The sequence below is a fragment of the Coregonus clupeaformis genome, chromosome 20 (assembly GCF_020615455.1).
Source record: "Coregonus clupeaformis isolate EN_2021a chromosome 20, ASM2061545v1, whole genome shotgun sequence".
Lineage (NCBI taxonomy): Eukaryota > Metazoa > Chordata > Actinopteri > Salmoniformes > Salmonidae > Coregonus > Coregonus clupeaformis.
Window position 1 is genome coordinate 8,354,306 of NC_059211.1, and position 26,247 is coordinate 8,380,552.

Below are 26,247 nucleotides of genomic sequence, written 5' to 3' on the forward strand. Positions count from 1 at the left end.
TGTCCACATCACCAACAAACTATCATGGTCCAAACACACCAAGACAGTCGTGAGGAGGGCGCGACAAAGCCTATTCCCCCTCAGGAGACTGAAAATATTTGGCATGGGTCCTCAGATCCTCAAAAAGATCTACAGCTGCACCATTGAGAGCATCCTGACTGGTTGCATCACTGCCTGGTATGGCAATTGCTCGGCCTCCGACTGCAAGACACTACAGAGGGTAGTGCGTACGGCCCAGTACATCACTGGGGCCAAGCTTCCTGCCATCCAGGACCTCTATACCAGGCGGTGTCAGAGGAAGGCCCTAAAAATGATCAAAGACTCCAGCCACCCTAGTCATAGACTGTTCTCTCTGCTACCGCACAGCAAGCGGTACCGGAGCGCCAAGTCTAGGTCCAAAAGGCTTCTTAACAGCTTCTACCCCCAAGCCATAAGACTCCTGAACAGCTAATCATGGCTACCCGGACTATTTGATTTGATTTAATTGAAATATCCTAAAAGCATTAAGACAAATTGAAGTTATGAAGAGTATTTTCCAAACTATTCATAAAGTGTTTAATGTCCTAAAGTTGCAGCTTTTAAATGGGAATAATTATGTAAATCGGAGTCTGCTATTCTCAATCACAGATTTATTTTGAATGACATATTTTAGGCCACAAGAAGTGAAATTGAGCAAACAATACCAAGATGGAAAAATCAAACGAGGAGTCTAAAGAAAACTTAGGCTACAGCTTAGGAAAACGTATGAAATAAATGATGTGTAGTTGGCCTAGGCCTATTTCCATATTATTCTAGCAATGTGCACCCTACCTAAAAAGCATATAGTAGCCTAGGCCTAATGAGAGAGCAGGATGGAGGCAAAAATGCAAATCAGTTTATAATTATCCAGTTTTGAGGACAGCACAGTTGCTCTGCAGCCCATGATGATTTACAACCCATCACAAGACGCACAGCCATCAAGGCTCGAGGCTCGTTGACTGTGTCACTTGTTCCATCTGCGCGCTTCATCACACACAGACACAAAGATAGCCAGATAGTCCTAGGCTACTACACATCTCTTTCGTGCCACAACTCCACCAGAGTGGAATAGGTTATTCGAAAAGATTTGGCTCCACTAAATATATTTTGTCACTAGCTAGGTTTATATCCAATTGGCGACAGATTTTCATGCAAGTATTCTAAAATCCACATAAAAGCAATATGCGCATTTTCCTACCAGAGATGTGTTTCCATCAAATGGACTTGTTGCAGATATAAGGCTGTGCGTGACGACGTAGCGCACATAAAATACCTTTTGCAGTTAAATTCCCAATAAAAAAATACAAGTTAAATGGGTTTCCATCTGAGTTTTAACTCTGGTTTTCTCACACACAAAAAAAGCGCTATATAGCGAGTGTGCCCACTCTGGTATTGGCATGTGCGCGCTAGCCAACAGCGCTATCTGCGTGCTGTTGGCTAGAGCGCACGTATAGCCTACATGATGAGAGCGAGATTATTTTTATTAGTCAAACGGCAGCCAAGCATCGATTCTCATGTCACCAGAATAAGACCTTCGATATTTATTGGAAAGGAGCATCAAACGCATCACCTTGCACTTTCACCACCCTGTGAAGTTCATCATAATTTATTTAATCTGTAACCTAACAAACTGCATGCTTTCCCAATGAGTGGTAGTGGGAGGATCACACGTCATTGCATGACTTCAAGTTTACTTCGATATGATGGTTACTATATCAATATTTGCGCATAAAAGCACTTCCCCCGACATTTTTCACATAATTCATTTTACAGACACAAAAAGATCCCCCCGTGTCTAGAGTATTTTGTTTTGAGGAACATTTGGGAAGTTTTCCGAAAAATGTTAAAGTCCTTTTTTATTTTATTTTGGGGAAAAGTGACTTCAGCTTTCGGACAATTAAAGAGTCTGTCCTACTTGTCTGAAGGACAAGTGGCTAAAAAAGGTTAATGTCAAGGCCTGGACTGGAAGTGCTAGCAGATAATCATTGCGATAATGCTAATCAGCATTGGCTCACAAAACTACCTCCTACTTCCTTCATACTGGACACAGTGACATAAAAATGATATCCACGAGTTCATCTGACTCTAGGGAAGTAGATAAAGAGCCTCATTGCCAAAATCCCAAAGCATACCTTTAAGACAAGTCAAAGTTATGAAGAGTATATCCCAAAAAGGCTTATTTAATAAAGTGTTTGTCCTAAAGTTGCAGCTTTCAAATGGGAACAATTGTGAAAATCAGAGTCTATAGGTGATTCTCTATCACAGCTTTATTTTGAATGACATCACCCAACCCTAGTGCACACCTCATGTTTCATTTCACCAGACGTCCAGACGATGTCTGACGCTTAGAGAACAGGAAAAACTAAAAAGCACAGTAGCGCCAGATCAATCCATCCCTTCCACTCTCAGCCTCCAGAGAAGGCCAGTGAAGAGGCACACATAGTAGGTGACAGAAGCAGGGAAACACTAAGGTTAATGAGTCAAGGTTAATGAGTCATGAAAAGCACCTACAGTGGGGAAAAAAAGTATTTAGTCAGCCACCAATTGTGCAAGTTCTCCCACTTAAAAAGATGAGAGAGGCCTGTAATTTTCATCATAGGTACACGTCAACTATGACAGACAAAATGAGGGGAAAAAATCCAGAAAATCACATTGTAGGATTTTTAATGAATTTATTAGCAAATTATGGTGGAAAATAAGTATTTGGTCAATAACAAAAGTTTCTCAATACTTTGTTATATACCCTTTGTTGGCAATGACACAAGTCAAACGTTTTCTGTAAGTCTTCACAAGGTTTTCACACACTGTTGCTGGTATTTTGGCCCATTCCTCAGTCGTCCTGGTCCCTTTGCCGAAAAAAGCCCCAAAGCATGATGTTTTCACCCCCATGCTTCACAGTAGGTATGGTGTTCTTTGGATGCAACTCAGCATTCTTTGTCATCCAAACACGACGAGTTGAGTTTTTACCAAAAAGTTCTATTTTGGTTTCATCTGACCATATGACATTCTCCCAATCCTCTTCTGGATCATCCAAATGCACTCTAGCAAACTTCAGACGGGCCTGGACATGTACTGGCTTAAGCAGGGGGACACGTCTGGCACTGCAGGATTTGAGTCCCTGGCGGCGTAGTGTGTTACTGATGGTAGGCTTTGTTACTTTGGTCCCAGCTCTCTGCAGGTCATTCACTAGGTCCCCTGTGTGGTTCTGGGATTTTTGCTCACCGTTCTTGTGATCATTTTGACCCCACGGGGTGAGATCTTGCGTGGAGCCCCAGATCGAGGGGAGATTATCAGTGGTCTTGTATGTCTTCCATTTCCTAATAATTGCTCCCACAGTTGATTTCTTCAAACCAAGCTGCTTACCTATTGCAGATTCAGTCTTCCCAGCCTGGTGCAGGTCTACAATTTTGTTTCTGGTGTCCTTTGACAGCTCTTTGGTCTTGGCCATAGTGGAGTTTGGAGTGTGACTGTTTGAGGTTGTGGACAGGTGTCTTTTATACTGATAACAAGTTCAAACAGGTGCCATTAATACAGGTAACGAGTGGAGGACAGAGGAGCCTCTTAAAGAAGAAGTTACAGGTCTGTGAGAGCCAGAAATCTTGCTCGTTTGTAGGTGACCAAATACTTATTTTCCACCATAATTTGCAAATAAATTCATAAAAAATCCTACAATGTGATTTTCTGGAGAGAAAAAATCTCAATTTGTCTGTCATAGTTGACGTGTACCTATGATGAAAATTACAGGCCTCTCTCATCTTTTTAAGTGGGAGAACTTTCACAATTGGTGGCTGACTAAATACTTTTTTTCCCCACTGTATGTAGTGTTGCTTTCCACAAACAGACATAAGAAAGTTTTGCAGCTCTTCTCTTTGTGCACCATCAATCCCACTCCAATTAGAAATGACTGCAGACTTAATCAAGAGTAGAAAGGGCAGAAAATCTAAGTGAAAACATGTCCATTGTTATCCTGTATAACTAGAAGATATCTAAAAAATTGGGCACGTCATGGTCTGAATATTTAAGTAAGCTGAAACTTCAAATTGTATTTATTTCAATAATGTTTTCAAGTAGCATTCGCAGTGTTGGTCCAGGAAGGTGGAGAACAGATGTCTGTGAGGTGCTATCAGCAAGTCTCTCAGCAACTCCTTACATCAGAGGATCAGGAACATCCATGTGATCCACACAGGAATCAGGAATGACCTTTGACTGTAATTAAAAGGCAATTGCTTGGCCAGTGGGGGTAGTGCAGTCCTTAACACCAGTGGTCATGAATTAGAGCACTATCAAAAGTTCATTAGCCCAGTATCTGAGTGAGATGAAACGTTCTCGGCTCCCGTGATTTGAGACGCTAAACAGGCACTGAAAGGGAGCTTATAAAATACCTTGTCTGGTCCACCTCCTGTCTGGACACCTGAGGTGCATTAGGAGCACAGTAGACTTCAGGAACATCATATTTCTACTAATCTTTATGGATTTTCATCTGGTTTTAAAAGTAATGCAACGAGACAGCAGTGGAAGTAATATACACATGCAAGGATATGTTTTTTTGTGTATTTTTCGTATATATTTCTCAATCTCACTTTCCATCTTTTGACTAAATATACTTTCCTGCAACCCGCCTCACCCAATGTGGAACGGATTCTATTATTTCTTTATACCTTCTTATCTAGAACCTCCGGCTGAAACTAGCCAGCTAACTAGCTACTTGCTATTAGCCACCGTTAGCGGTCTTCACCATTGTCTGTGGCCTGCACTACCTACCAGCCAGCTCTAGCCTGGACAATTATTGGCCAGTCTGCACATCGCGCTATCGAGTCAGAGCATATCAGATTTTCTGCCGGAACCACTGAACCTTAACACCGGATCATCGCAACTAGCTAGCTGCAACCGAATGGCTGTTGTTGTTGTTGGCTAATCACCACTGTCCCGAAGCAAGCCCCAGTTAGCCTTGAGCCAGGCCCATCACCCGGCTATCTACCTCTCTGTCAACTGGACGGGACCTCCTAGTGTTGACAGGGAGCCCCGCCGATCCATCACACCTGGTCTGCCGACGTAATCGTCAGATGTGGTTTCAACAGGCTTCCCGTTGCGACGAATACGAAGATCCATCTGCTAGCACCGGCCCGTTAGCACACACAATCAACAGCCGTGCCTCCTGCTCGCCTGTGCCGTAGCAGCCACTGAACTGCTCCCGGATTCACCTATTGCTGTTCACTGGACCTTATGATCACTCAACTACACAGCTGATGCCTGATGGACTGTTCCTTTATACGGTACCCCATCCTGTTTATCTGTTTAGCCTCAGCTCAAACTTTCGTCGCCATTACCAGCTGATGTCTTACCTCTCTCGAATAACACCTGTGATTGCTTTATGCCTCTCTCCCATGTCAATATGCCTTGCCTTTTGCTGTTTCGGTTAGGTCTTATTGTACTATTTCACTGTAGAGCCCCTAGTCCTGCTCAACCTGCCTCAGATAGCTCCTTTGTCCCACCCCCCACACACACGGAGACCGGCTCAAATCGGTGCCTCCAGTGATGCTATCTCTTTCATCGTTACCCAACGCTTAGGTTTACCTCCACTGTACTCATGCCTTCCATATCCTTGTCTGTACATAATGCCCTGGATCTATTCTACAACGCCCGGAAATCTGCCCCTTTTATTCTCTGTACCCAACACTCTAGAAGACCAGTTCTTAAAGCCTTTAGCCGTATCCTTATTCTATTCCTCCTCTGTTCCCCAGGCGCTATCATTTGTTGACTTCTATAACCGCAAAAGCCTTGGTTTCTTGCATGTTAACATCAGAAGCCTCCTCCCGAAGTTTGAGTTATTCACTGCGTTAGCACACTCCACCAACCCTGATGTTCTAGCAGTGTCTGAATCCTAGCTTAGGAAGGCCACCAAAGATTCAGAAATGTCCATTCCCATCTACAACATTTTCCGCCTAGACAGAACTGCCAAAGGGGGCGGAATTGCAATCTACAGTTGAGATAGCCTGCAGAGCTCTATCATACTATCCACTATTGAGCTTCTATTTCTAAAAATCCAGAAATAAGCCTCTCACTGTTGCCGCATGCTACAGACCCCCCTCAGCCCCCAGCTGTGCCCTGGACACCATATGTGAATTGATTGCCCCCCATCTATCCTCAGAGTTTGTATTGCTTGGTGACCTAAACTGGGATATGCTTAACACCCCGGCCGTCCTACAATCTAAACTAGATGCCCTCAATTTCACACAAATTATCAAGGAACCTACCAGGTACAACCCTAAATCCGTTAACATGGGCACCCTCATAGATTTCATCCTGACTAATTTACCCTCTGAATACACCTCCGCCGTCTTCAACCAGGATCTCAGCGATCACTGCCTTATTGCCTGCGTCCGTAACGGGTCCGCGGTCAAACGACCACCCCTCATCACTGTCAAACGCTCCCTAAAACACTTCAGCGAGCAGGCCTTTCTAATTGACCTGGCCCGGGTATCCTGGATGGATATTGACCTCATTCCATCAGTAGAGGATGCCTGGTTGTTCTTTAAAAGTGCTTTCCCCATTCAAAAAATGCAGAACTAAGAACAGATATAGCCCCTGGTTCACCCCAGACTTGACTGCCCTTGACCAGCACAAAAACATCCTGTGGCATACTGTATTAGCATCGAACAGCCCCCGCGATATGCAACTTTTCAGGGAAGTCAGTAACCAATATACACAATCAGTTAGGAAAGCAAAGGCTAGCTTTTTCAAACAGAAATGTGCATTCTGTAGCACTAACTCCAAAAAGTTTTGGGACACTGTAAAGTCCATGGAGAATAAGAGCACCTCCTCCCAGCTGCCCACTGCACCGAGGCTAGGAAACACTGTCAGTACCGATAAATCTCACAAGTATTTTGCTATGGCTGGCCATGCTTTCCACCTGGCTAACCACCCCCCCTAGCTAAAATTAGCCGCCGAAATTGTCGCAACCCTTATTACCAGCCTGTTCAACCTCTCTTTCGTATCGTCTGAGATCCCCAGAGATTGGAAAGCTGCCGCGGTCATCCCCCTCCAGATCCAAACTGTTACAGAACTATATCCATCCTGCCCTGCCTTTCGAAAGTACTTGAAAGCCAAGTTAACAAACAGATCACCGACCATTTTGAATCCCACTGCACCTTCTCCGCTATGCAATCTGGTTTCCGAGCTGGTCATGGGTGCACCTCAGCCACGCTCAAGGTCCTAAACGATATTATAACCGCAATCGATAAAAGACAGTACTGTGCAGCCGTCTTCATCGACCTGGCCAAGGCTTTCAACTCCGTCAATCACTGCATTCTTATTGGCAGACTAAATAGCCTTGGTTTCTCAAATGACTGCCTCGCCTGGTTCACCAACTACTTCTCAGATAGAGTTCAATGTGTCAAATCGGAGGGCCTGTTGTCTGGACCTCTGGCAGTCTCTATGGGGGTGCCACAGGGTTCAATTCTCGGGCCGACTCTATTCTCTGTGTATATCAATGACGTCGCTCTTGCTGCTGGTGACGCTCGGATCCACCTCTATGCAGACGACACCATTTTGTATACATCTGGCCCTTCATTGGACACTGTGTTAACAAACCTCCAAACGAGCTTCAATGCCATACAGCACTCCTTCCGTAGCCTCCAACTGCTCTTAAACTCTAGTAAAACTAAATGCATGCTCTTCAATCGAACGCTGCTCGCACCCGCCCGACTAGAATCACTACTCTCGGCGGGTCTGACTTAGAATATGTGGACAACTACAAATACCTAGGTGTCTGGTTAGACCGTAAATTCTCCTTCCAGACTCACATTAACCATCTCCAATCCAAAGTTTCATCTAGGCAAATCCCTGCCTTATCTTAGATCATTGGTCACCATAGCAACACCCACCCGTAGTATGCGCTCCAGCAGGTATATCTCACTGATCATCCCCAAAGCCAACACCTCCTTTGGCTGCCATTCCTTCCATTTCTCTGCTGCCAATGACTGGAACAAACTGCAAAAATCTCTGAAGCTGGAGACTCTTGTCTCCCTCACTAACTTTAAGCATCAGTTGTCAGAGCAGCTTACAGATCACTGCACCTGTACACAGCCCATATGTAATTAGCCCACCCAACTACCTCATCCCCATATTGTTATTTATTTTGCTCATTTGCACCCCAGTATCTCTATTTGCACATCATCTTCTGCACATCTATCATTCCAGTGTTAATACTAAATTGTAATTATTTTGCACTATGGCCTATTTATTGCCTTGCCTCCATAACTTACTACATTTGCACACACTGTATATAGATTTTCTATTGTGTTATTGACTGTACGTTTTATTTATCCCATATGTAACTCTGTTGTTGTTGTTTTTAATCGCACTGCTTTGCTTTATCTTGGCCAGGTCGCAGTTGTAAATGAGAACCTGTTCTCAACTGGCTTACCTGGTTAAATAAAGGTGAAATAAAATAAAAAGGTGTATGCATATCAATTCTAACAAAAATGGTTGGCTCTGCAATTTCTAATATAGCCGTTTTCAGGCCATCTTTTAAATAATTATATCTTGGACCAAAAAATGTCAATAAACGTTTGAGACTAGGCAGACAAATATATTTTCAAGAAGTGAAAATGCAGTTTCAATAGGACATCACTAACAACTCCCTCCTCCTCCAATGTCCATCCCCAGCCCCTACTGGAGGAGAGAACAGAAAGTGACAAATATAAACAGTAGGACGGCTGTGTTGAAGGAAATTACCTCCCAGAACCACTGGCATTCGGCCAACTCTGAGACATTCATCAATTTTCTCCTTAGCATGACTCATGGGTAAACGTGGAGGTGGGAGGAAGAAAGAGTGAGAAAGAGCAAGTCGACTAAAGACAGACAGAGAGAGAGCGAGCGAGACAGACAGAGAGACCGAGACAGTGAGACCGAGACAGAGAGAGAAAGAGAGACCGTGAGAGAGCGAGACCCTGAGAGAGAGAGAGACATACAGACAGAAGAGGGAGAGAGACAGAGAGAGAGAGACATCGAAGACATCTGAACGTTTTCAACCTGTGATCACGGTAGGTGATGCGAATCCAAACCGGGGGCTCATCCAACATGTGGGGACAAAGGAAATTCCTCAGCATGGAATGCACCAAAGTTAGTTAATATTAGGCAATTATTTTCACAAGGGAATGGCTGCCTAGGACATTTTATGATTTTGGAGGGGTTCTACGTATAAAAACGTGAGCGGGGACAAGAAAAAAAAAAGCTGCCACTCTGAAGGAGTCTGAGGATTGAGTTGTTTGGTGATGACCAGCACTGTTCATCCAACGCGCAAGGTATTGCTTGATTGGAAAGTAAGGATATAGCAGCTCTGAATGCGATGCAAATGAACCAGACAAACTAAAGGAGAACACACAGGCTTCTGCCTTAGCTGAAGGTAAGAAAGTGTCACTTACTGTTTGTTCATCATTCTAAAATAAATCAAATAATCACAAATCTACAGAAAATTGTTAAATTGGTCAAATAGTCTACAATTTGTAAGAACTTTTGAGGTTCGCTTGTTCTAGCGTCAGACTATACCATTCCACCAGACCAGTTCACTTCTAATAAAACCAGTTGTTTCTTTTTGCTAAGACCCCTGAAGTCTTTTCTGTTATGAAGTGCATTTATAAAAAGCCTTTGAAGGCCCTCACAGACAGAGCCGCACTGACTGCTGTAGACAAATGATAAAACAGTGACAACTTAAATAGAGATAAGCAGTTTGTTTCTAGGGAGCGGCTTCACCTAGCGGGCTAGAGGCTAAGGAGGGTCAAATAATTGTTCTGCACTTTAATTTAATATTTAATATGCCATTTAGCAGACGCTTTTATCCAAAGCGACTTACAGTCATGTGCGCATACATTTTTACGTATGGGTGGTCCCGGGGATTGAACCCACTACCCTGGCGTTACAAGCGCCATACTCTACCAATTGAGCTACAGAGGACCACTTCAAAGACTCTTGGAGGATGTCCAAATTAACATTAAAAGGCTATGATAAATTGATGGAAAAAAACATGTATATTTAGAGAATGAAATGTATATATTTAGAGTAATACTATTGTCAATTAAATAATGACTTTGGTCTAGAAATATGAAAGGAAAACAAGCCACTAGGATATGCAATAAATAAGCAAAGTTTTAAGTTACTATAAACACTACAAAGCTAAACTAAAATCGCATTTGAAAATGAAAATAAATAAGCTTAATTAAATTGTATGTTCAAAACTAAACCATGCATAATTTACTATCAGTTAAATAAATAATTCTAGCTATGTTTTTTTAAATGACATGCAATGGTTTTTAACCTTACGGGTTAAAATGTGTTTTGTAAGTTAGTTGGTCGAAAACTACAGAAATAGACCTAGAACGAACATATTAGCAGTAGATTTTTTATACTACTAATGAATATACAGGAAAAATCCATAACATTTGTTATCATAAATGTCACTCATCATTAGGTCTTCAAACTGAAGCTAATGTCCCCTTCAGAGTAAGGGGTTTAACATTGTCGCTTTTGTTTCCTTCTAAAACTTTTAGTAGAAACTGGCCTGTTCTAGGGAGTACACAAACAAGAAGACACTGGCGCCCGGACTACGAGTCAGACAACCAACTCTTGACCTAACATCCCCTTTACTGTGGTAGTACAACTGTGCTTGGATTACTGCCTGGAACAAGCTTGAGGCGACCTGTTCAGTTTTGCAGCGGCAGGGCTTATTCGATTGTGACGTGGCCCTTTTGGTTTGTACGCTGCGTCCGAGGATGAGCAACCGCCCTGTGTGCTGGCTCTGAGCTGCCCTCCGCTGCCCTCCCCCGTGCCCCTGCCCGTGGGACCATGCTGGCCAAGCCCCCTGAGCCAGCCAGAGCAGAACCCCGACCCGTGCCCAGGCCAGCCATCCCTTCCACAGCAGCATGTCCCAGCCAGAAGCGGCCCCGCTGGCGACCAACGGCTCGGGGGCCGGGGAGGTGGCCGGGGCTCAGCTGCGCTGGGCTGCTCTGCTCATCATCATGGTCATCATCGCCACCATCGGGGGCAACATCCTGGTCATCTTGGCCGTGTCGCTGGAGAGGAAGCTGCAGAACGCCACCAACTACTTCCTGATGTCCCTGGCAGTGGCCGACCTGCTGGTGGGACTCCTGGTGATGCCCATCGCCCTCATCACTGTGCTCTACAGTAAGTCACCCCAACATGACTGCCCGCTTGCCGTGCCATGAGAAAGGACCCCATCACTGGCACATTCACTTAAAACTCAAGACACTGCTTATACTAAAATCTACTGGTCCTACAAGTGTGAACAGTTCATAGAACTGTGACCCGATGATTGCCTCAACATCAACTAAATTTAGAATTATTCCTTTTCAGCCCCAATACGGCAACATATCGCTGATTCAAGCGAAAAGGCTGGCCTAGTACTTGTGCTTAGCTTGGCTCCGATAAATTAGGTCTAAATTGCACTTGGTCACCCCAGTCCCCATGGAGCTGCCATTATAAAGCTGCTGTCAGTTGAGAGCCCCGGGAAACACCTGAGCGCAACGGTTCAGTAAATGTGCATTGCAAAGCAGAAAGCCATTACAGAATTGCGTTCATCATTTGTTAACAGAACAGAGCACAAAATAGGCATGCATATTTACGATAATTCAAGAGCTGCAGAGTTTAAAATAGGACGCCAATAGAGATGCTGCTGAATCTCCGCCAGCTATAAACAAATTATAGCAGATGACAAAAACACAAGATAGTGGACAATAAACAAACTACTTCCTTTGGCTGTGTAATCACGGCCGTAGCACAGCCCTATCAGATACCAATGATCATGATGACCCAATTTCTGCACGACTTTCACAGATAACTTTCCAAATCGCAAACCAACCTCTCCCTCGGCTCACACACTCATTCACTTCGGCCGCAAGGGGAAAAATTAAAGATACAAGCGCAAACTGAAAACATTCGGATTCGATTCCACTAAGTGATGTAGCTAGCTGTACAACTACAGCTGTGCTTCAAAATGCAGAATTAAACACCTGCCTCTGTGCTCTTCTGACACAGAACTTAAGCAGGGCCATTACTCCTCATTAAATCTATTGGAGAAAATGGCCCTGCGACACACACACACCAACCACCCCACCTTGTCCATGCGTGGCAGGAATCTGATCTCAAGTCATGCTTTCAGAAAACAAGCACTTTCTTTGCATAAGAACCATATGTGCCGTGCAAACAGCGAGGCATGAGGCAAACTGCTAAGGGGGGGAAGCTGCTCCATCGCATCTTAATGCAGTCCATCGGGGCAAGACGCATGGAAAGGAGGGGATAAACAAAGTCAAGGCCATGTCCTCATGCTTATCATGTCAATCAATCCCTGTGTCTTTAAGAGCGTCTTCGTTCTAAATCTGGAGAACATGAGTAGATGGATTGTCTTAAGTGACCATAGTTGACAGAAAGGGCCAAGACCGCAGTGTAAACAGCTAGTGGCTTTTGAAGAGAAGTAGCCTTTGTTCAGAGGATGGAGAGGGGCTGTGTGTGAGTATGTGTATGCACGTGTAAGTGCACACAGAGCTCGTCTGAATGTGTGAATGTACAGAATGGATGCAAGGTCCGACCGTTCAGGGGCAGCTGTCATTTCTCTCCTGGCTGGAGACAAGAGCACACAGCGGGGGTGGGGGTCAGGGGGACATAAACAGAGTTTAGTGCTTCACGCCAAGCCTTTAGAGCCTCTCGACATGGTGGGCCAGTTAAGGCCTGTGTACATCCAGGCCGGCGGCGCTAAGAACAGTGGGTGTAGGCAAACGGCGAGAGAGGGGATCAGTGCTCACATCCAAATCCTACCAGACATTTACCAGAAGACAGAGACAACATGTTATAGCTACTTGTTATATAACCGCAGTATCGTCACCACTAATATATCACTGCCATTAAACCCAAGACTCTCTAAATTCCAAATAAACCACAACTACATAGAGACAACTACATAGCATAGAGAAAGTGCCAGCAATTCTTGGTTTTTGAAAATTTCTCCACTTTCTTCTGTGTCTGCCTGGATAAATATCTCCTCTCTGTCCCAAGCCCTGGCTGTGGGTGAAATGCCAGACTAATCACAATTAGCCTAGCTATTGCCTCAAACATCCAATATTAATGAGTTGGTGAACCCAATCATAGTTAAACCTTCCTCCAAAATGAAACCTTTTACTGATAAAGAGGGCAGGGCTAGTGTCAATTGATGTCTATAACAGCTGTAAGAAGTCCTGAGGGTCTTTTCCACATCTGCCTAGCAGATGAATTTAAGGCTTACAGTCAACACCTTGAAAAATTAAATGGTTCCACTGTTTAAAAGGTGCACTGACTATACTACAGTGTAAACCTAAATATACAGCTGAATAAGCCTCGGGTGACCATAGACACCCATTAAGAAAAGCTATTTGAAGGACTCGGCAGGGAGGCGCCTACCATAGTGCCATGTTTGCGAGGTAGTGCCACGAGAAGTGTTTATATTGAGGACAGAGATAAATGTTTACTTAAATATATTTGGGCCTTGGGACAACTGGGGCACAAGACCTGACAGTCCAGAAACTATGTTAATTTCTCTACCACCAGAGTGAAAAGTAGAGTGACGATTAAGATTTCACGAAATAGCCCACCAGCCCATAAGTGTCACTATGGTCGACATTCCTCTGAACCAAGGGAATGACAGAACATTCTTACCCTTCTTCACTAATGAGCTCAATACTGTCTGTTTCAGGGAGAGGTCACGCTTTTAGAAGGCATGCCTCGGTCCCAGACTCACCCAGTCTACCCACAAACAACAGGTAGGCTTAGATCTACATTTCCCACTCAACCAGAGCTGTCTTTTAACCTAGACTTAACCAGAATTCGTTTGGAGAACCCTCAATCAAAACATGCCAAATTTAAAATGTGAACAACCTACAGACTAGCAAATTAGCACTCCGGAGGAGAGCTTAAAACAAGAACAATACAATTTATGAACGAATGCTGCCTTGAAGGACCTCAGTGCAAACAAAAAAATCTGGAAGTTCTTACAGCCTTCAAAATACTACAATTATGTACTTTCATCTGTGGGACATCCATTGTCAAACAAAGTATCTAGCAAAGACTACATGACCAAAAGTATGTGGACACCTGCTCGTCGAACATCTCATTCCAAAATCATGGGCATTAATATGGAGTTGGTCCCCCCTTTGCTGCTATAACAGCCTCCACTCTTCTGGGAAGGCTTTCCACTAGATGTTGGAACATTGCTGCGGGGGCTTGCTTCCATTCAGCCACTAGAGCATTAGTGAGGTAGGGCACTGATGTTGGGCAATTTGGCCTGGCTCGCAGTCAGCGTTCAAATTCATCCTGAGGGTGTTCAATGGGGTGGAGGTCAGGGCTCTGTGCAGGCAAGTCAAGTTCTTCCACACCGATCTCGACAAACCATTTCTTTATGGACATCGCTTTGTGCACGGGGGCATTGTCATGCTGAAACAGGAAAGGGCCTTCCCCAAGCTGTTGCCACAAAGCTGGAAGCAAAGCATTGTCTAGAATGTCATTGTATGCTGTAGCTTTAAGATTTCCCTTCACTGGAACTAAGGGGCCTAGTCTGAACCATGAAAAACAGCACCAGACCATTATTCCTCCTCCACCAAAATTTACAGTTGGCACTATGCATTGGGGCAGGTAGCGTTCTCCTGGCATCCGCCAAACCCAGGTTCGTCCGTCGGACTGCCAGATGGTGAAGCGTGATTGTTCACTCTAGAGAACACGTTTCCACTGCTCCAGAGTCCAATGGCGGCGAGCTTTACGCCACTCCAGCCGACGCTTGACATTGCGCATGGTGATCTTAGGCTTGTGTGCGGCTGCTCGGCCATGGAAACCCATTTCATGAAGCTCCCGACTAACAGTTCTTGTGCTGACATTGCTTACAGAGGCAGTTTGGAACTCAGTAGTGAGTGTTGCAACCGAGGACAGACTATTTTCATGCGCTCCGCGCTTCAGCACTCGGCGGTCCCGTTCTGTGAGCTTGTGTGGCCTACCACTTCGCGGTTGACCCGTTGTTGCTCCTAGACGTTTCCTCTTCACAATAACAGCACTTACAGTTGAACGGGGCAGCTCTAGCGGTGCAGAAATTTGACAAACTGACTTGTTGGAAAGGTGGCATCCTACTACGGAGCCACGTTGACAGTCACTGAGCTCTTCAATAAGGCCATTCTACTGCCAATGTTTGGCTACGGAGATTGTATGGCTGTGTGCTCGATTTTATACACCTGTCAGCAACGGGTGTGGCTGAAATAGTCAATTCCACTAATTTGAAGGGGTGTCCAGAAAGACCATGAAACAATTGTGATGGCCAGATCAGAGTTTAAGATTTAGGATGAGTTTACAGATGCACTGAAAAAAAAAAGGAATCCCATATAAAGTATGGAGCCCCTTAAGAACTGTGTGCATGTCTTGTGTAATCAGAGAGCCTGACAGACATCAATGGCGCAGGACAGAGTGTTTATACCCTGGTATTTGCTGGAACGGGGACATTTTCTAAAGTAAGCAATAATAATAATTATCGTAATTACAATAATAATACTCAAAGACAGCCCTTTAATAAGACAGCATTTTCAGCTTTGTTTTTGTTTGAGTCCAAACTGGCTTTCTCCCACTTTGGAATGGTGACCTCACCCTACACTAGAGGTTTGTAGCTCTGTTTTCAAAGTATTCGCTCTCTCACAGAGTAGCCGGTCCACTACAAATGGCTTCATACGTTTGACTTAGAAATGTGGCCACCTTGGCAAAACATATACTGAACAAAAATATAAACGCAACATGTAAAGTGTTGGTTCCATGTTTCATGAGCTGAAATAAAAGATCCCAGAAATGTTCCATACGCACAAAATGCTCATTTCTCCTTTGCCAAAATAATCCATCCACCTGTGGCATATCAATAAGCTGATTAAACAGCATGATCATTACACAGGTGCACAATAAAATACCACTAAAATGTGAAGTTTTGTCACAAAAGAATGCCACAGATGTCTCAAGATTTGGGGGAGCGTGCAATTGGCATGCTGGCTGCAGGAATGTCCACCAAAGCTGTTGCCAGAGAATGTAATCTTAATTTCTCTACCATAAGCCAACTCAGTTGTTTTAGAGACTTTGGAAGTTTGTCCAACCGGCCTCACAACCGCAGACCACGTGTAACCACGTCAGCCCCTCCACATCCAGCTTCTTCACCTGCAGGATCGTCTGAGACCAGCCACCTGGACAGCTGATAAAGCTGTGTGTTTGCACAACCAAAGAATTTCAGCACAAACTGTCAGAAACCATCCCAGAGACAAGATCCTGAGGCCCATTGTCGTGCCATTCATCTGCCGCCATCACATTCAGCATGATAATGCACAAAATTGCACACTCCTTTGTAAATGGTCACGATTGAAACCAGCTGCATTCTATGAGAACATGTCGCAAGGATCTGTCCACAATTCCTGGAAGCTGAAAATATCCCAATTCTTCCATGGACTGCATACTCAGACATATCACCCATTGAGCACGTTTGGGATGCTCTGGATCGACGTGTACAACAGCATGTTCCAGTTCCAGCCAAAAATCCAGCAATTTCGCACAGCCATTGAAGAGGAGTGGGACAACATTACACAGGCCACAATCAACAGCCTGATCAACTCTATGCGAAGGAAATGTGTCGTGCTGCATGAGGCAAATGGTGGTCACACCAGATACTGACTGGTTTTCTGATCCACGCCCCTACCTTTTTTTTTAAGGTATCTGTGACCAACAGATGCATCTGTATTTCCAGTCATGTGAAATCCATAAATTAGGGCCTAATGAATTTATTTCAATTGACTGATTTCCTTATATGAACCGTAACTCAATAAAATCTTTGAATTTGTTGCATGCTGCGTTTATATTTTTGTTCAGTGTACATCTTCAGAAACTTTACCAGCAGACATTTATAAACTCTGATCTAAGCACTTAATATCACCACATGCACAGAATATGTTGAGAGTATGAGCTTATTCCCATAGAGAGAAAAAAAGTATCTTTGTCCATGTTAAGTAGACACAGATGACAGCAATTAAAGGGCTCACAAAAATATACTCTTAGAAAGTACCTATCGAAGTTTATTTAAATATCACACAGAAAATATTTCTAAATTAAAAAATAAGGAGAAAAGGCAAATGGTGCATCAAGCTGAACAAAGCACCTGAAATGGTGTGCAGTGGAACCCAATAAAGAGGGTAAGGGGTGTCCATTACAGTCCTAGGGCGCATGTAAAACATGAAGGGAGGACACTAAAATAGTGTTCAAGAACCATTTCTTCAAAAGTGCATTACTTTTATAATTGTATATGAATATACAATATTAGTAGTAAAACTTTTATACAAAAATTAATGTGATATATTCACTAATGCTCGAGTTATGAAGCACAAGCAATCAGCTAAAGGGTTAACACTAAAGAAATCATTCAAAAACCTTTCCAACAACAGGATCTTTTACAATGCTGATGTGCAATGGGACATAACCCAGCCCAATTACTCACCAATTTCACATTGGAGACCCAAAATAAACAGTTCTGGAGAGAAGGGTGCTTGAACACATCTACATCAAGAGCATAGAGCTTTCAGCTCCATACACAGTCATAAGAGCTGCAGTAAATTCATTCTTTACTAAAATAAACAAACAGAATTCACTACATCAGAGCTGGTTTTAATCCACTATTGAAGCACATCTCCCCATTGCTGGTGGGGTCAACAACACAAGCTCTATTTATAATATAATAGGTGTGCTGAGGCCATGAGAGCACATCAGAAATTATACTGAACAAAAATAAATGCAAACATTTCAAAGATTTTACTGAGTTACAGTTCATATACGGAAATCAGTCAATTGAAATAAATAAATTAGGCCCTAATCTATGGATTTCACATGACTGGGCAGGGGTGCAGCCATGCCCTCCAAGGCCCACCCACTTGGCAGCCAGCCAATTAAAATGTGTTTTACCCCCACAAAGAAAAAGGGCTTTATTACAAACAGAAATACTCCTCAGCACCCCCTCCTCCCCCTAAAACGACATTGAAGGCAGCTTATGGTAGAGAAATGAACATTAAATTATTTGGCAACAGCTCTGGTGGACATTCCGGTAGTAATCATGCCAATTGCTCACTCCCTCAAAACTTGAGACATCTGTGGCATTGTGTTGTGTGACAAAACTGCACATTTTAGAGTGGCCTTTTATTGTCCCCAGCACAAGGTGCACCTGTGTAATGATCATGCTGTTTAATCAGCTTCTTGATATGCCACACCTGTCAGGTGGATGGATTATCTTGGCAAAAGATAAATGCTCACTAACAGGGACGTAAACTAATTTGTAAACAAAATTTGAGAGAAATAAGCTTTTTGTGCGCATGGAACATTTTTGGGATGTTTTATTTTAGCTCATGAAACATGGGATGAACACTTTACATGTTGCGTTTATATTTTTGTTCAGTGTAGTCCTGTTTTCAAATGGGAATAATCCAAATAGATAGCAATTCAATTCAGATTGTTAAAACAAAATCATGACTTACAGTCACTGAAATCTAAATTAAATAAGGCTTATCTGAAGTAAGGTGAACACATTTAAAAGATTTAGCACCACAGTAAACAAGTTTGAGAACTGTATTGTTTTAATCTCAAATGGTTCTGTATTGGCCTATGAGAGCAGTTAACAATCCAATGCTTTCCATCTTTTTTCTGTTTCTCAGATTCCGGGTGGCCTCTTCCGGAATTCCTCTGCCCAATCTGGCTCTTCCTGGACGTCCTGTTCTCTACAGCGTCCATCATGCACCTATGTGCCATCTCACTGGACCGCTACATAGCCATCAAGAAGCCCATTCAGCACAGCCAGTATAAGTCTAGGTCCAAAGCCATGGCCAAGATAGCAGTGGTGTGGCTCATATCCATTGGTAAGCTGCTCTGTTTTTTTTGTCCTGTGTTGACTGTTGATTTCTGCAATGTTTCTACAGTGACAGTTTGATTGAGGTACTTTAGTCTACATCATTGCAGTTCAATTCCTTAGCATCTGTGGCAAGCCTGGTTGATGGTCAGAAAAGAAAGCCGGATGCAATAAAAACAGAAGCTATATAAAGTTTCACATACAGTGGGGTGAAGTTTCTAGGGAGGGAATTCAACACAGTAACAGAGTATCAGAGTGATAGCAGTCAAGGTGACCTGTGGGAAAACCCAGTAAACGATCCTGAAAGACTTGCACAAAAGAAGCATAAAATGAAAAGGGGGGTTAAAGGATTTTGAGAGTATTCCTCCAGGAAGGAAATTCATTTTACATCACCACTAGGGCTGTGACGGTCATGACATTTTGGATGACGGTAATTGTCCTGCCAAATGACCGTGTTCACCATAATAACAGCATTTTAAAAAACAGCATTTTATACATTCCTTAGCTCCTGACTGCATGTGCGGTCATAGAAATAGAATGAATAGAACCAGCGTCCATATTCAAGTCAATGATGGCATAATGGGTGGACTGGTGGCCTTTGCGAGTGTACCCATAGGAGCAATGCAGGAGGTAAAATGTGCTAAGAAATGTGCTGTGATTTGTTGATTCAACTCAACTGACATTACAAAAACATACATCAGTTAACATCATCTGAAGGAAATTATTGCATCACAATACCAGGCAGCCATTGTGAGTGTACCCAGGAGTTTACCTACCAGTCAAATTACCAGAGTTTATACTTGTCCGGTTTATACTTGGTCTAACGACATGTCTGTAGACAATTAGAATGCAACAAGTGTTGCTGGTCAAAACAACATTTAATTTATATCCGGTGGAATGTCTGTAGACCGTTGCTGCGACTGTCAGTTTCCTTGTAGCACTGAATGACCCAATTTTATTTCGTCACACTGTGGCAGTAGGTACTTTTCTGTAAGCTCGCCATTACCTTGCAAATAATAATGTTGTTGTGGGTTTATGTTCCTGTAATAATGAAGAAAACGTAGCTAAAGTTAAGCCATTGTCATTATTTGAACTAACTAGCTAGCAACGACCCAAAACATTGTTTCGAAAATTCCTAATTCTATGATTCCAAGACCGTTCTATTCATTACATTTCTATGTGTGCTGCTGCTGCATTGTGGGGGGAATTAGCTCGACTCTGAAGACTCCTTTGCTTGTTTCAGCTAGGGGTGAACAACTCCAGGATTTTTGGAGTTGTCTCCGACTGCTGTGGTGGGAGTCGAAGGAGTAGACTCTTGCTCGACTCCCAAAACACGCTGAAACGGCTGCACACACACACACACCACCTCATTATTGGAGAGTCCTACTAGGAAGTCTAATTTCGTTTTCTAGAGAGGACTGGCATGAGCATGATGCTGCCCACTTATCTTATAAAAATACTTTTGTTTGAATATAGAAGGTGATGTGTAGGAACTAGAAGGTGATGTGTCAGTGATATTTCTGCTGTGCGCAGCCTTGACCGAGCCCATGGGATGATGTGGTGCATGCCGATAAGCTTATTCTTTGCTGTGTTATATAGCCCTATCCAGACAGGACTAGTATTACTAGAGACGTTGGTTATGTAGGCAAATTATTATCCAAGCATGTGCATTATTCCAGAGGACAATTCACACAGGATTTGTTTTTTTTATGACAGAAGCCTGGAGTGGAGGTTTTTATTCTCGGCGTAAATATATTGTCTTGACGATAATAGGCTACACATAACTCGTGCTTGGCTGCCAAATGTATAAGTGACCCCATAATATTTAAATTGAGGAAGTGTGATCATAAATCATTATTTAAGCGATCCATGATAGATGTCCCTCCTAATAAAAATGCCCCCCATCCTGGTGATTTGAGCTGCTGGACAGTATTTGCACTTGAGATGCGTTTATGGATGAGAAAGTGAACTTGCCATTTACATTTTTTTTTAGCTCAGTGCGGATTCGGGGATGCCCTGCTTTGCAATTTATAGCTAGGACATCAACAGCCAGAGTTTAATTAAATAAGCTATAGGCATAATACTTTTTATTGCACATTTAGGTGTAATTAAACTGATGTATTTGTATTTATTAGGGATCCCCATTAGCTGTTGCCAAGGCACCAATATCGTCCGCTATTATCCTCAGTAATTTTTTCATCCAGGATATCAAACCCCGGTGGCTTGTAATTGTTGATAGACAACCATTTTTTTCAACTCTTCCACACTCACTTTTACGGAATTCAAAAGTACGATGCTTGTCTTTCATAATTTGGTCAGATATACTTGGATGTAGTGTCAGCGTTTGTTGCTGGCATTTCATGCCTAAATTTACTAATCTTGCCAATGAAAAAATCACTAAAGTAGTTGGCAATATCAGTGGGTTTTGTGATCAGATTTTGTGATTTTGCCATCTGATTCAATGAATGGAGCTAAGTTTGCCTTTTAGCCCAAAATGTCATTTAAGATTTTTACTATCATTCTTTATATACCGGTAATGTATTTTTGTTTCATAGTAGGCTATAGTTTCTTATTTGTATTTAGTTTAGTCACAAGATTTCTCAATTTGCAGTACCAAATCGGTTGTGCTGCCAGACTTATTTGCCATTCGTTTTGCCTCATCCCTCTCAACCATACCATTTTTCAACTCCTCATCAATCCAAGGAGATTTAACAGTTTTTAACAGTCATTTTCTTAATGGGTGCATGCTTATTAGTAACTGGAATAAGCAATTTCATAAATGTGTCAAGTGCAGCGTCTGGTTGCTCCTCCTTACACACCACAAACCAGCAAATATTATTTACATCATCAACATAAGAATCACTACAAAACTTATTGTATGACCTCTTATATACTATATTAGGCCCAGCCTTTGGAACTTTGGTTTTCCTAGATATGGCTACTATATTGTCATCACTACAGCCTATGGATTTGGATACCACTTTAAAGCAAATTTCTGCAGCATTAGTAAAGATGTGATCAACACATATTGATGATTTAAATCCTTTGCTGTTTGTAACTACCTGGTAGGTTGACTGATAACCTGAACCAGGTTGCAGGCACTGGTTAAAGTTTGCAGTTTTTTCTTGAGTGGGCAACTTGATGAAAGCCAGTCAATATCTAAAAACCTCTCTGTTGATATCACATACATTATCAAGCATTTCACACATATTATCCAGATACTGACTGTTAGCACTTTAGCGATGTTCAACTTCAATTCACTGGCACAATGTAGAATGGTTTAGCAATACGCCTACTCGTTGATAGCCTAATATTTATTTTAATATACTTTGTGAATATTTGAGGCACTGCAAGACAAGACAATGCGAGATAAAGATTACCAAGTTATAGCCTATACGCACGGTTCCGACTGTCTGTCTGCCTGCCCCTCTCTCCCTCGCCTGCTCTTTCTCTTTGCTATTAATCTCAGATTACATTGCTATGAAAGATGGGAGTATGTGTTTTGTCTTCGGTCTGTTGTGTGTAGAATAGCTTAGCCTTCTCATTGATAGCCCCTACCTGATAGCCCCTGATCATTGCATTCATTTGCTTAGCCTATTATTAGACCATAAACGAGGTGGAGATGGAGCTGAAACACTGGAATCCTCTTCTCACAGGGCATCTTTCATACGAGGGAATTTCAGACTCAAACTGGTTTCCCATTTTTGGCCCAATGTAAACCTAGACCCAAATGTGTCATTTGCCACTGTCCAATGAGATAGTTTGAGAGTTGAGACAAACATAGTTCTATTTTCCTGATTGATGATATTACTTTAGAGTCCACTGCCCGAGTCTGTATTGCTGATGACTGGCCAGTGAACCCTCAGTAAATAAGCATACTGGTTTGCTTTTAATGATCTGTTAACCGTTATATATTAGCTTTCCAGTAGGAAATGAAATTAAACACCCCTATGCTCGTTAACATAGTCAGACCAGACAGTTCCTCTGACTGAGGCATTTGGGAGATTGTGGTGTGAGGACTTGGCGGAGTTCAGCCTGGCATTAATGGTAGTAATGGAGCGTTCGGACCCCTTCACAACAGCACGTCCCCAGTTTTCACTCGGGGCTAGGTTCTACACATTGACTTTCTTTCACTGAGCAAAACCAGATTGCTTTGAGTTACAGGGGCAGCACTTAGACACATCAACTGATGAAGAGTGTCTTCGTCCAGGGTGTGTGTTCACTGTCACTGTATTATAGCTGGCGATATATGGCTAGTTTATTTGATTGTTAAGCAAAGAATGAGAACTTCCAGGACTCACAGAATGCAGTTTCTTCCTAACCCTTTGCGCTCCCTCTGCTGTCCTCAGTTGTGAAAGCATGAGGCTTTCTACAGTTTTATACTCTGGCAACATCAAAAGGAAAAGCAGTTATGAAGATTTAATGTCCAATAATAAAATGCAAAAACAAAAGCAGCATAAAGTGACCACTGTGGAAAACTAAGCTGTGAGAAGATACTGTATCTACTTCCAAATCACATTGAATCTCACACAACCAAGAGTAGGATGCAAAGTTTGCATTGATGATTTGACTGACCAAACTTGTCTCTCTCTTACACAGGTATCGCAATCCCCATTCCCATCAAGGGGCTGAGAAACTACCATCTTCCAAACAATGTTACCTTTAACAGCAACCACACCTGCCTATTGAAACCAGACAGCTTCCGAGAGTTCATTATGTTTGGCTCCATGACAGCTTTTTTCATCCCTTTAACCATCATGATGGTCATCTACCTGCTCACCATTCAGGTGTTGCGCAAGAAAGCTTTTCTGCTCAGGTCAAAGGTCACCCAGCGTTTCACTCGCCCAACCGTCTCCACAGTCTTCCAGAGGGAGCAGTCCATGGCCTCTCCCACAACTGAGAAACTGCCGGGAAACCCCACCTCTCCCACCAACCCCATCACAAGTGACGAGATCCCCATCCGTCGCATGTCCACCCTGGGCAAGAAGTCCATGCAAAACCTGACCAATGAGCAGCGTGCCTCCAAGGTGCTGGGCATCGTCTTCCTGCTGTTTGTGGTCATGTGGTGCCCATTCTTCATCACTAACATCACCTCTGTGCTTTGTGCCAGCTGCGACGTCCATGTGATCGGCAGTCTGATGGAGATCTTTGTGTGGGTGGGCTATGTGTCATCAGGTATCAACCCGCTGGTCTACACCCTCTTTAACAAGACCTTCCGCCAGGCCTTCACACGCTACATCACCTGTAACTACAGCAGCATCAGTAATGGGCCAGCCAGCCATACAAGAGAACAGCATTGCTGTAGGAATCTGACACGGATCTCCTTCCGTTCATCTGTGGCGGAGAACTCTAAGCTGTTCATGAAGCGGGGAATGAAGAACGGCATCGGGCCGGTGAGCTATCAGAGTCAACTGAGCCGTCGGCAAGCACCAATGCAGTCATCTAGCAGCGTTCTCCTGGACACTCTGCTCCTTACCGAAAATGAGGATTGCAAACCCGAAGAGCATGTCAGTTACTTGTAGGCCTTTCGGAAAATGCAGTCAGCAAAAGGGAAACAATTTGAACCAGAAAGTCACACCAAGGCTTGAGTTATGAGCTCCCCAGGGGATTACCTTCCATGAGCATCACCTTCTAGTTCCTACACATGGTTTCTTTGCTATTCAAGAAAACAGTGTGCTCTCAAGGGGAAAACAAAAGGAGATGTCGATCTCTGTCAAACACTTTGGCAAGAAATAAGAGGCTCTCTGTACAGAGATAGCTGAACATTATGAATAAAATGAGACATCAAATAGGTGTGTTGAGGTGGTTGCCCTCAATAAAAGATAACCTGACAAGGGTCAGGTCAGATTGTCCTTAAGAAAGCCGCAAGAGAAATACGTAAGGAATGAAGACATATGACTGTCTGGAAACTCTCTCAGTGGATACAATGTCTATTCCGATGCTAATCCTGTCACCTTGGGCTATTTAGTTCTCTGCTATGGACAATTTCCATTGAGGAGATGACATTCTTACCTATTGAGAGGACAAACACTTCACCTTATAAACTAGACATTCAGCCTCAACATCACACAAAATAGTTTATAAATACCAAAAAATTGCAGTTAAAATGGGTGGTAAGTGCTTTCATGAATATTAACAGATTTAATTGTATAGTCACAGGTCCTATTTTCCCAAACTGTTAAAGCATCCAAGTGGATTATTATATATAAATACAACAAAGACAAAACCTTTGCAAAAGGGAAGCTTGTCAAATACAAATGTATAGCCTACAGATGGATATGTATTTAGCATAAAGTGCTGGTTCATAAATTGATAAATCTGTGCTTGGCTAAAAGAAAAGCCATAAGTATGTCATTTTTTTACAGTTCTTAAAGGGGCAATCAGCAGTTGAAACAATAACAAAGCGTCGTCCCCACCTCTGTTCCAGTAAAAAGCTGAGGGATGGGGCTGGAGAAATGTAACCACTCAAATTCATAGACAGAGCTATGGATGCAAGGACTGACCATCCATGATATAAAAACTAGTTTAAACATGTTTTGAAGCTATAACAGGGTCTGACATTAACGATGGCCAATGGAACTCGTCAGTCACTGGCCCAGTAACTTTTCTGCGCATTTTCGTGTTCCAGCTCAGCATTTACCCGCTCTGTCGCAGCGTACCATTGAAGACTACACGCGGTAAAGTCATACCATTTGTATTTGAGCAATACGATTGACCATTCATTGAAGCATCACTTGTTCCCGCAAGTCACAACTAGTCAAGCAGCACATTAGATTATTTTTGATTTTATTAGCCGATGCCAATGGCCTTCACACAGCACACGCAAGCTGTCCTGAGCAAAATAAACGCTCAATAATCCATTCGCTCATTTACCTTTGGGAAAGTAATATACAACCTTCAATAGAGAACATACAGTACTAGCAATATGCTGGCTACTGTTGATAGTCTGCAAAAAGAAAGTTACAAAAAGACACCTAGCATTTGTCTTGGCTAGCCTACTGTAGACAGTTGATATATCTAAAATGTAAATGTCAATGTAATATCTTTTGGAATGTTGGTCTTAAAGGGGCAGCGTCCTATTTTGAGATGGGAAAAAATATTCTCAAAACGACATACTTTAGAAACAAATGAATGCATTTAATACAATGTTTAATAATAATGACTCGCATTGCAAAATTATATTACACAGCTTTTTAATAACCAAAATGTAGCCTATTAATAGCTGAATATAGAGAGAAGCATGCCAATCTATAGGCCCCAATGCATTTAAAAACAACATGTTCTGGTGCTAG

The 26,247-nt window shown here is 42.8% G+C and overlaps 2 protein-coding genes across 2 annotated transcripts in view; one reads left to right on the forward strand and one right to left on the reverse strand.

Moving 5' to 3' along the window:
* Positions 1-26,247, reverse strand: part of LOC121533768 (26S proteasome non-ATPase regulatory subunit 1) — a 115,963-nt gene that overhangs the window by 51,572 nt on the left and 38,144 nt on the right. The window lies entirely within an intron of this gene.
* Positions 10,931-25,320, forward strand: LOC121533769 (5-hydroxytryptamine receptor 2B-like). The gene is made up of 3 exons (XM_041839993.2): positions 10,931-11,199; positions 18,765-18,965; positions 23,555-25,320. Exons 1-3 carry the CDS (start codon positions 10,938-10,940, stop codon positions 24,475-24,477), a joined length of 1,386 nt encoding a protein of 461 aa, XP_041695927.2. The 5' UTR covers positions 10,931-10,937; the 3' UTR covers positions 24,478-25,320.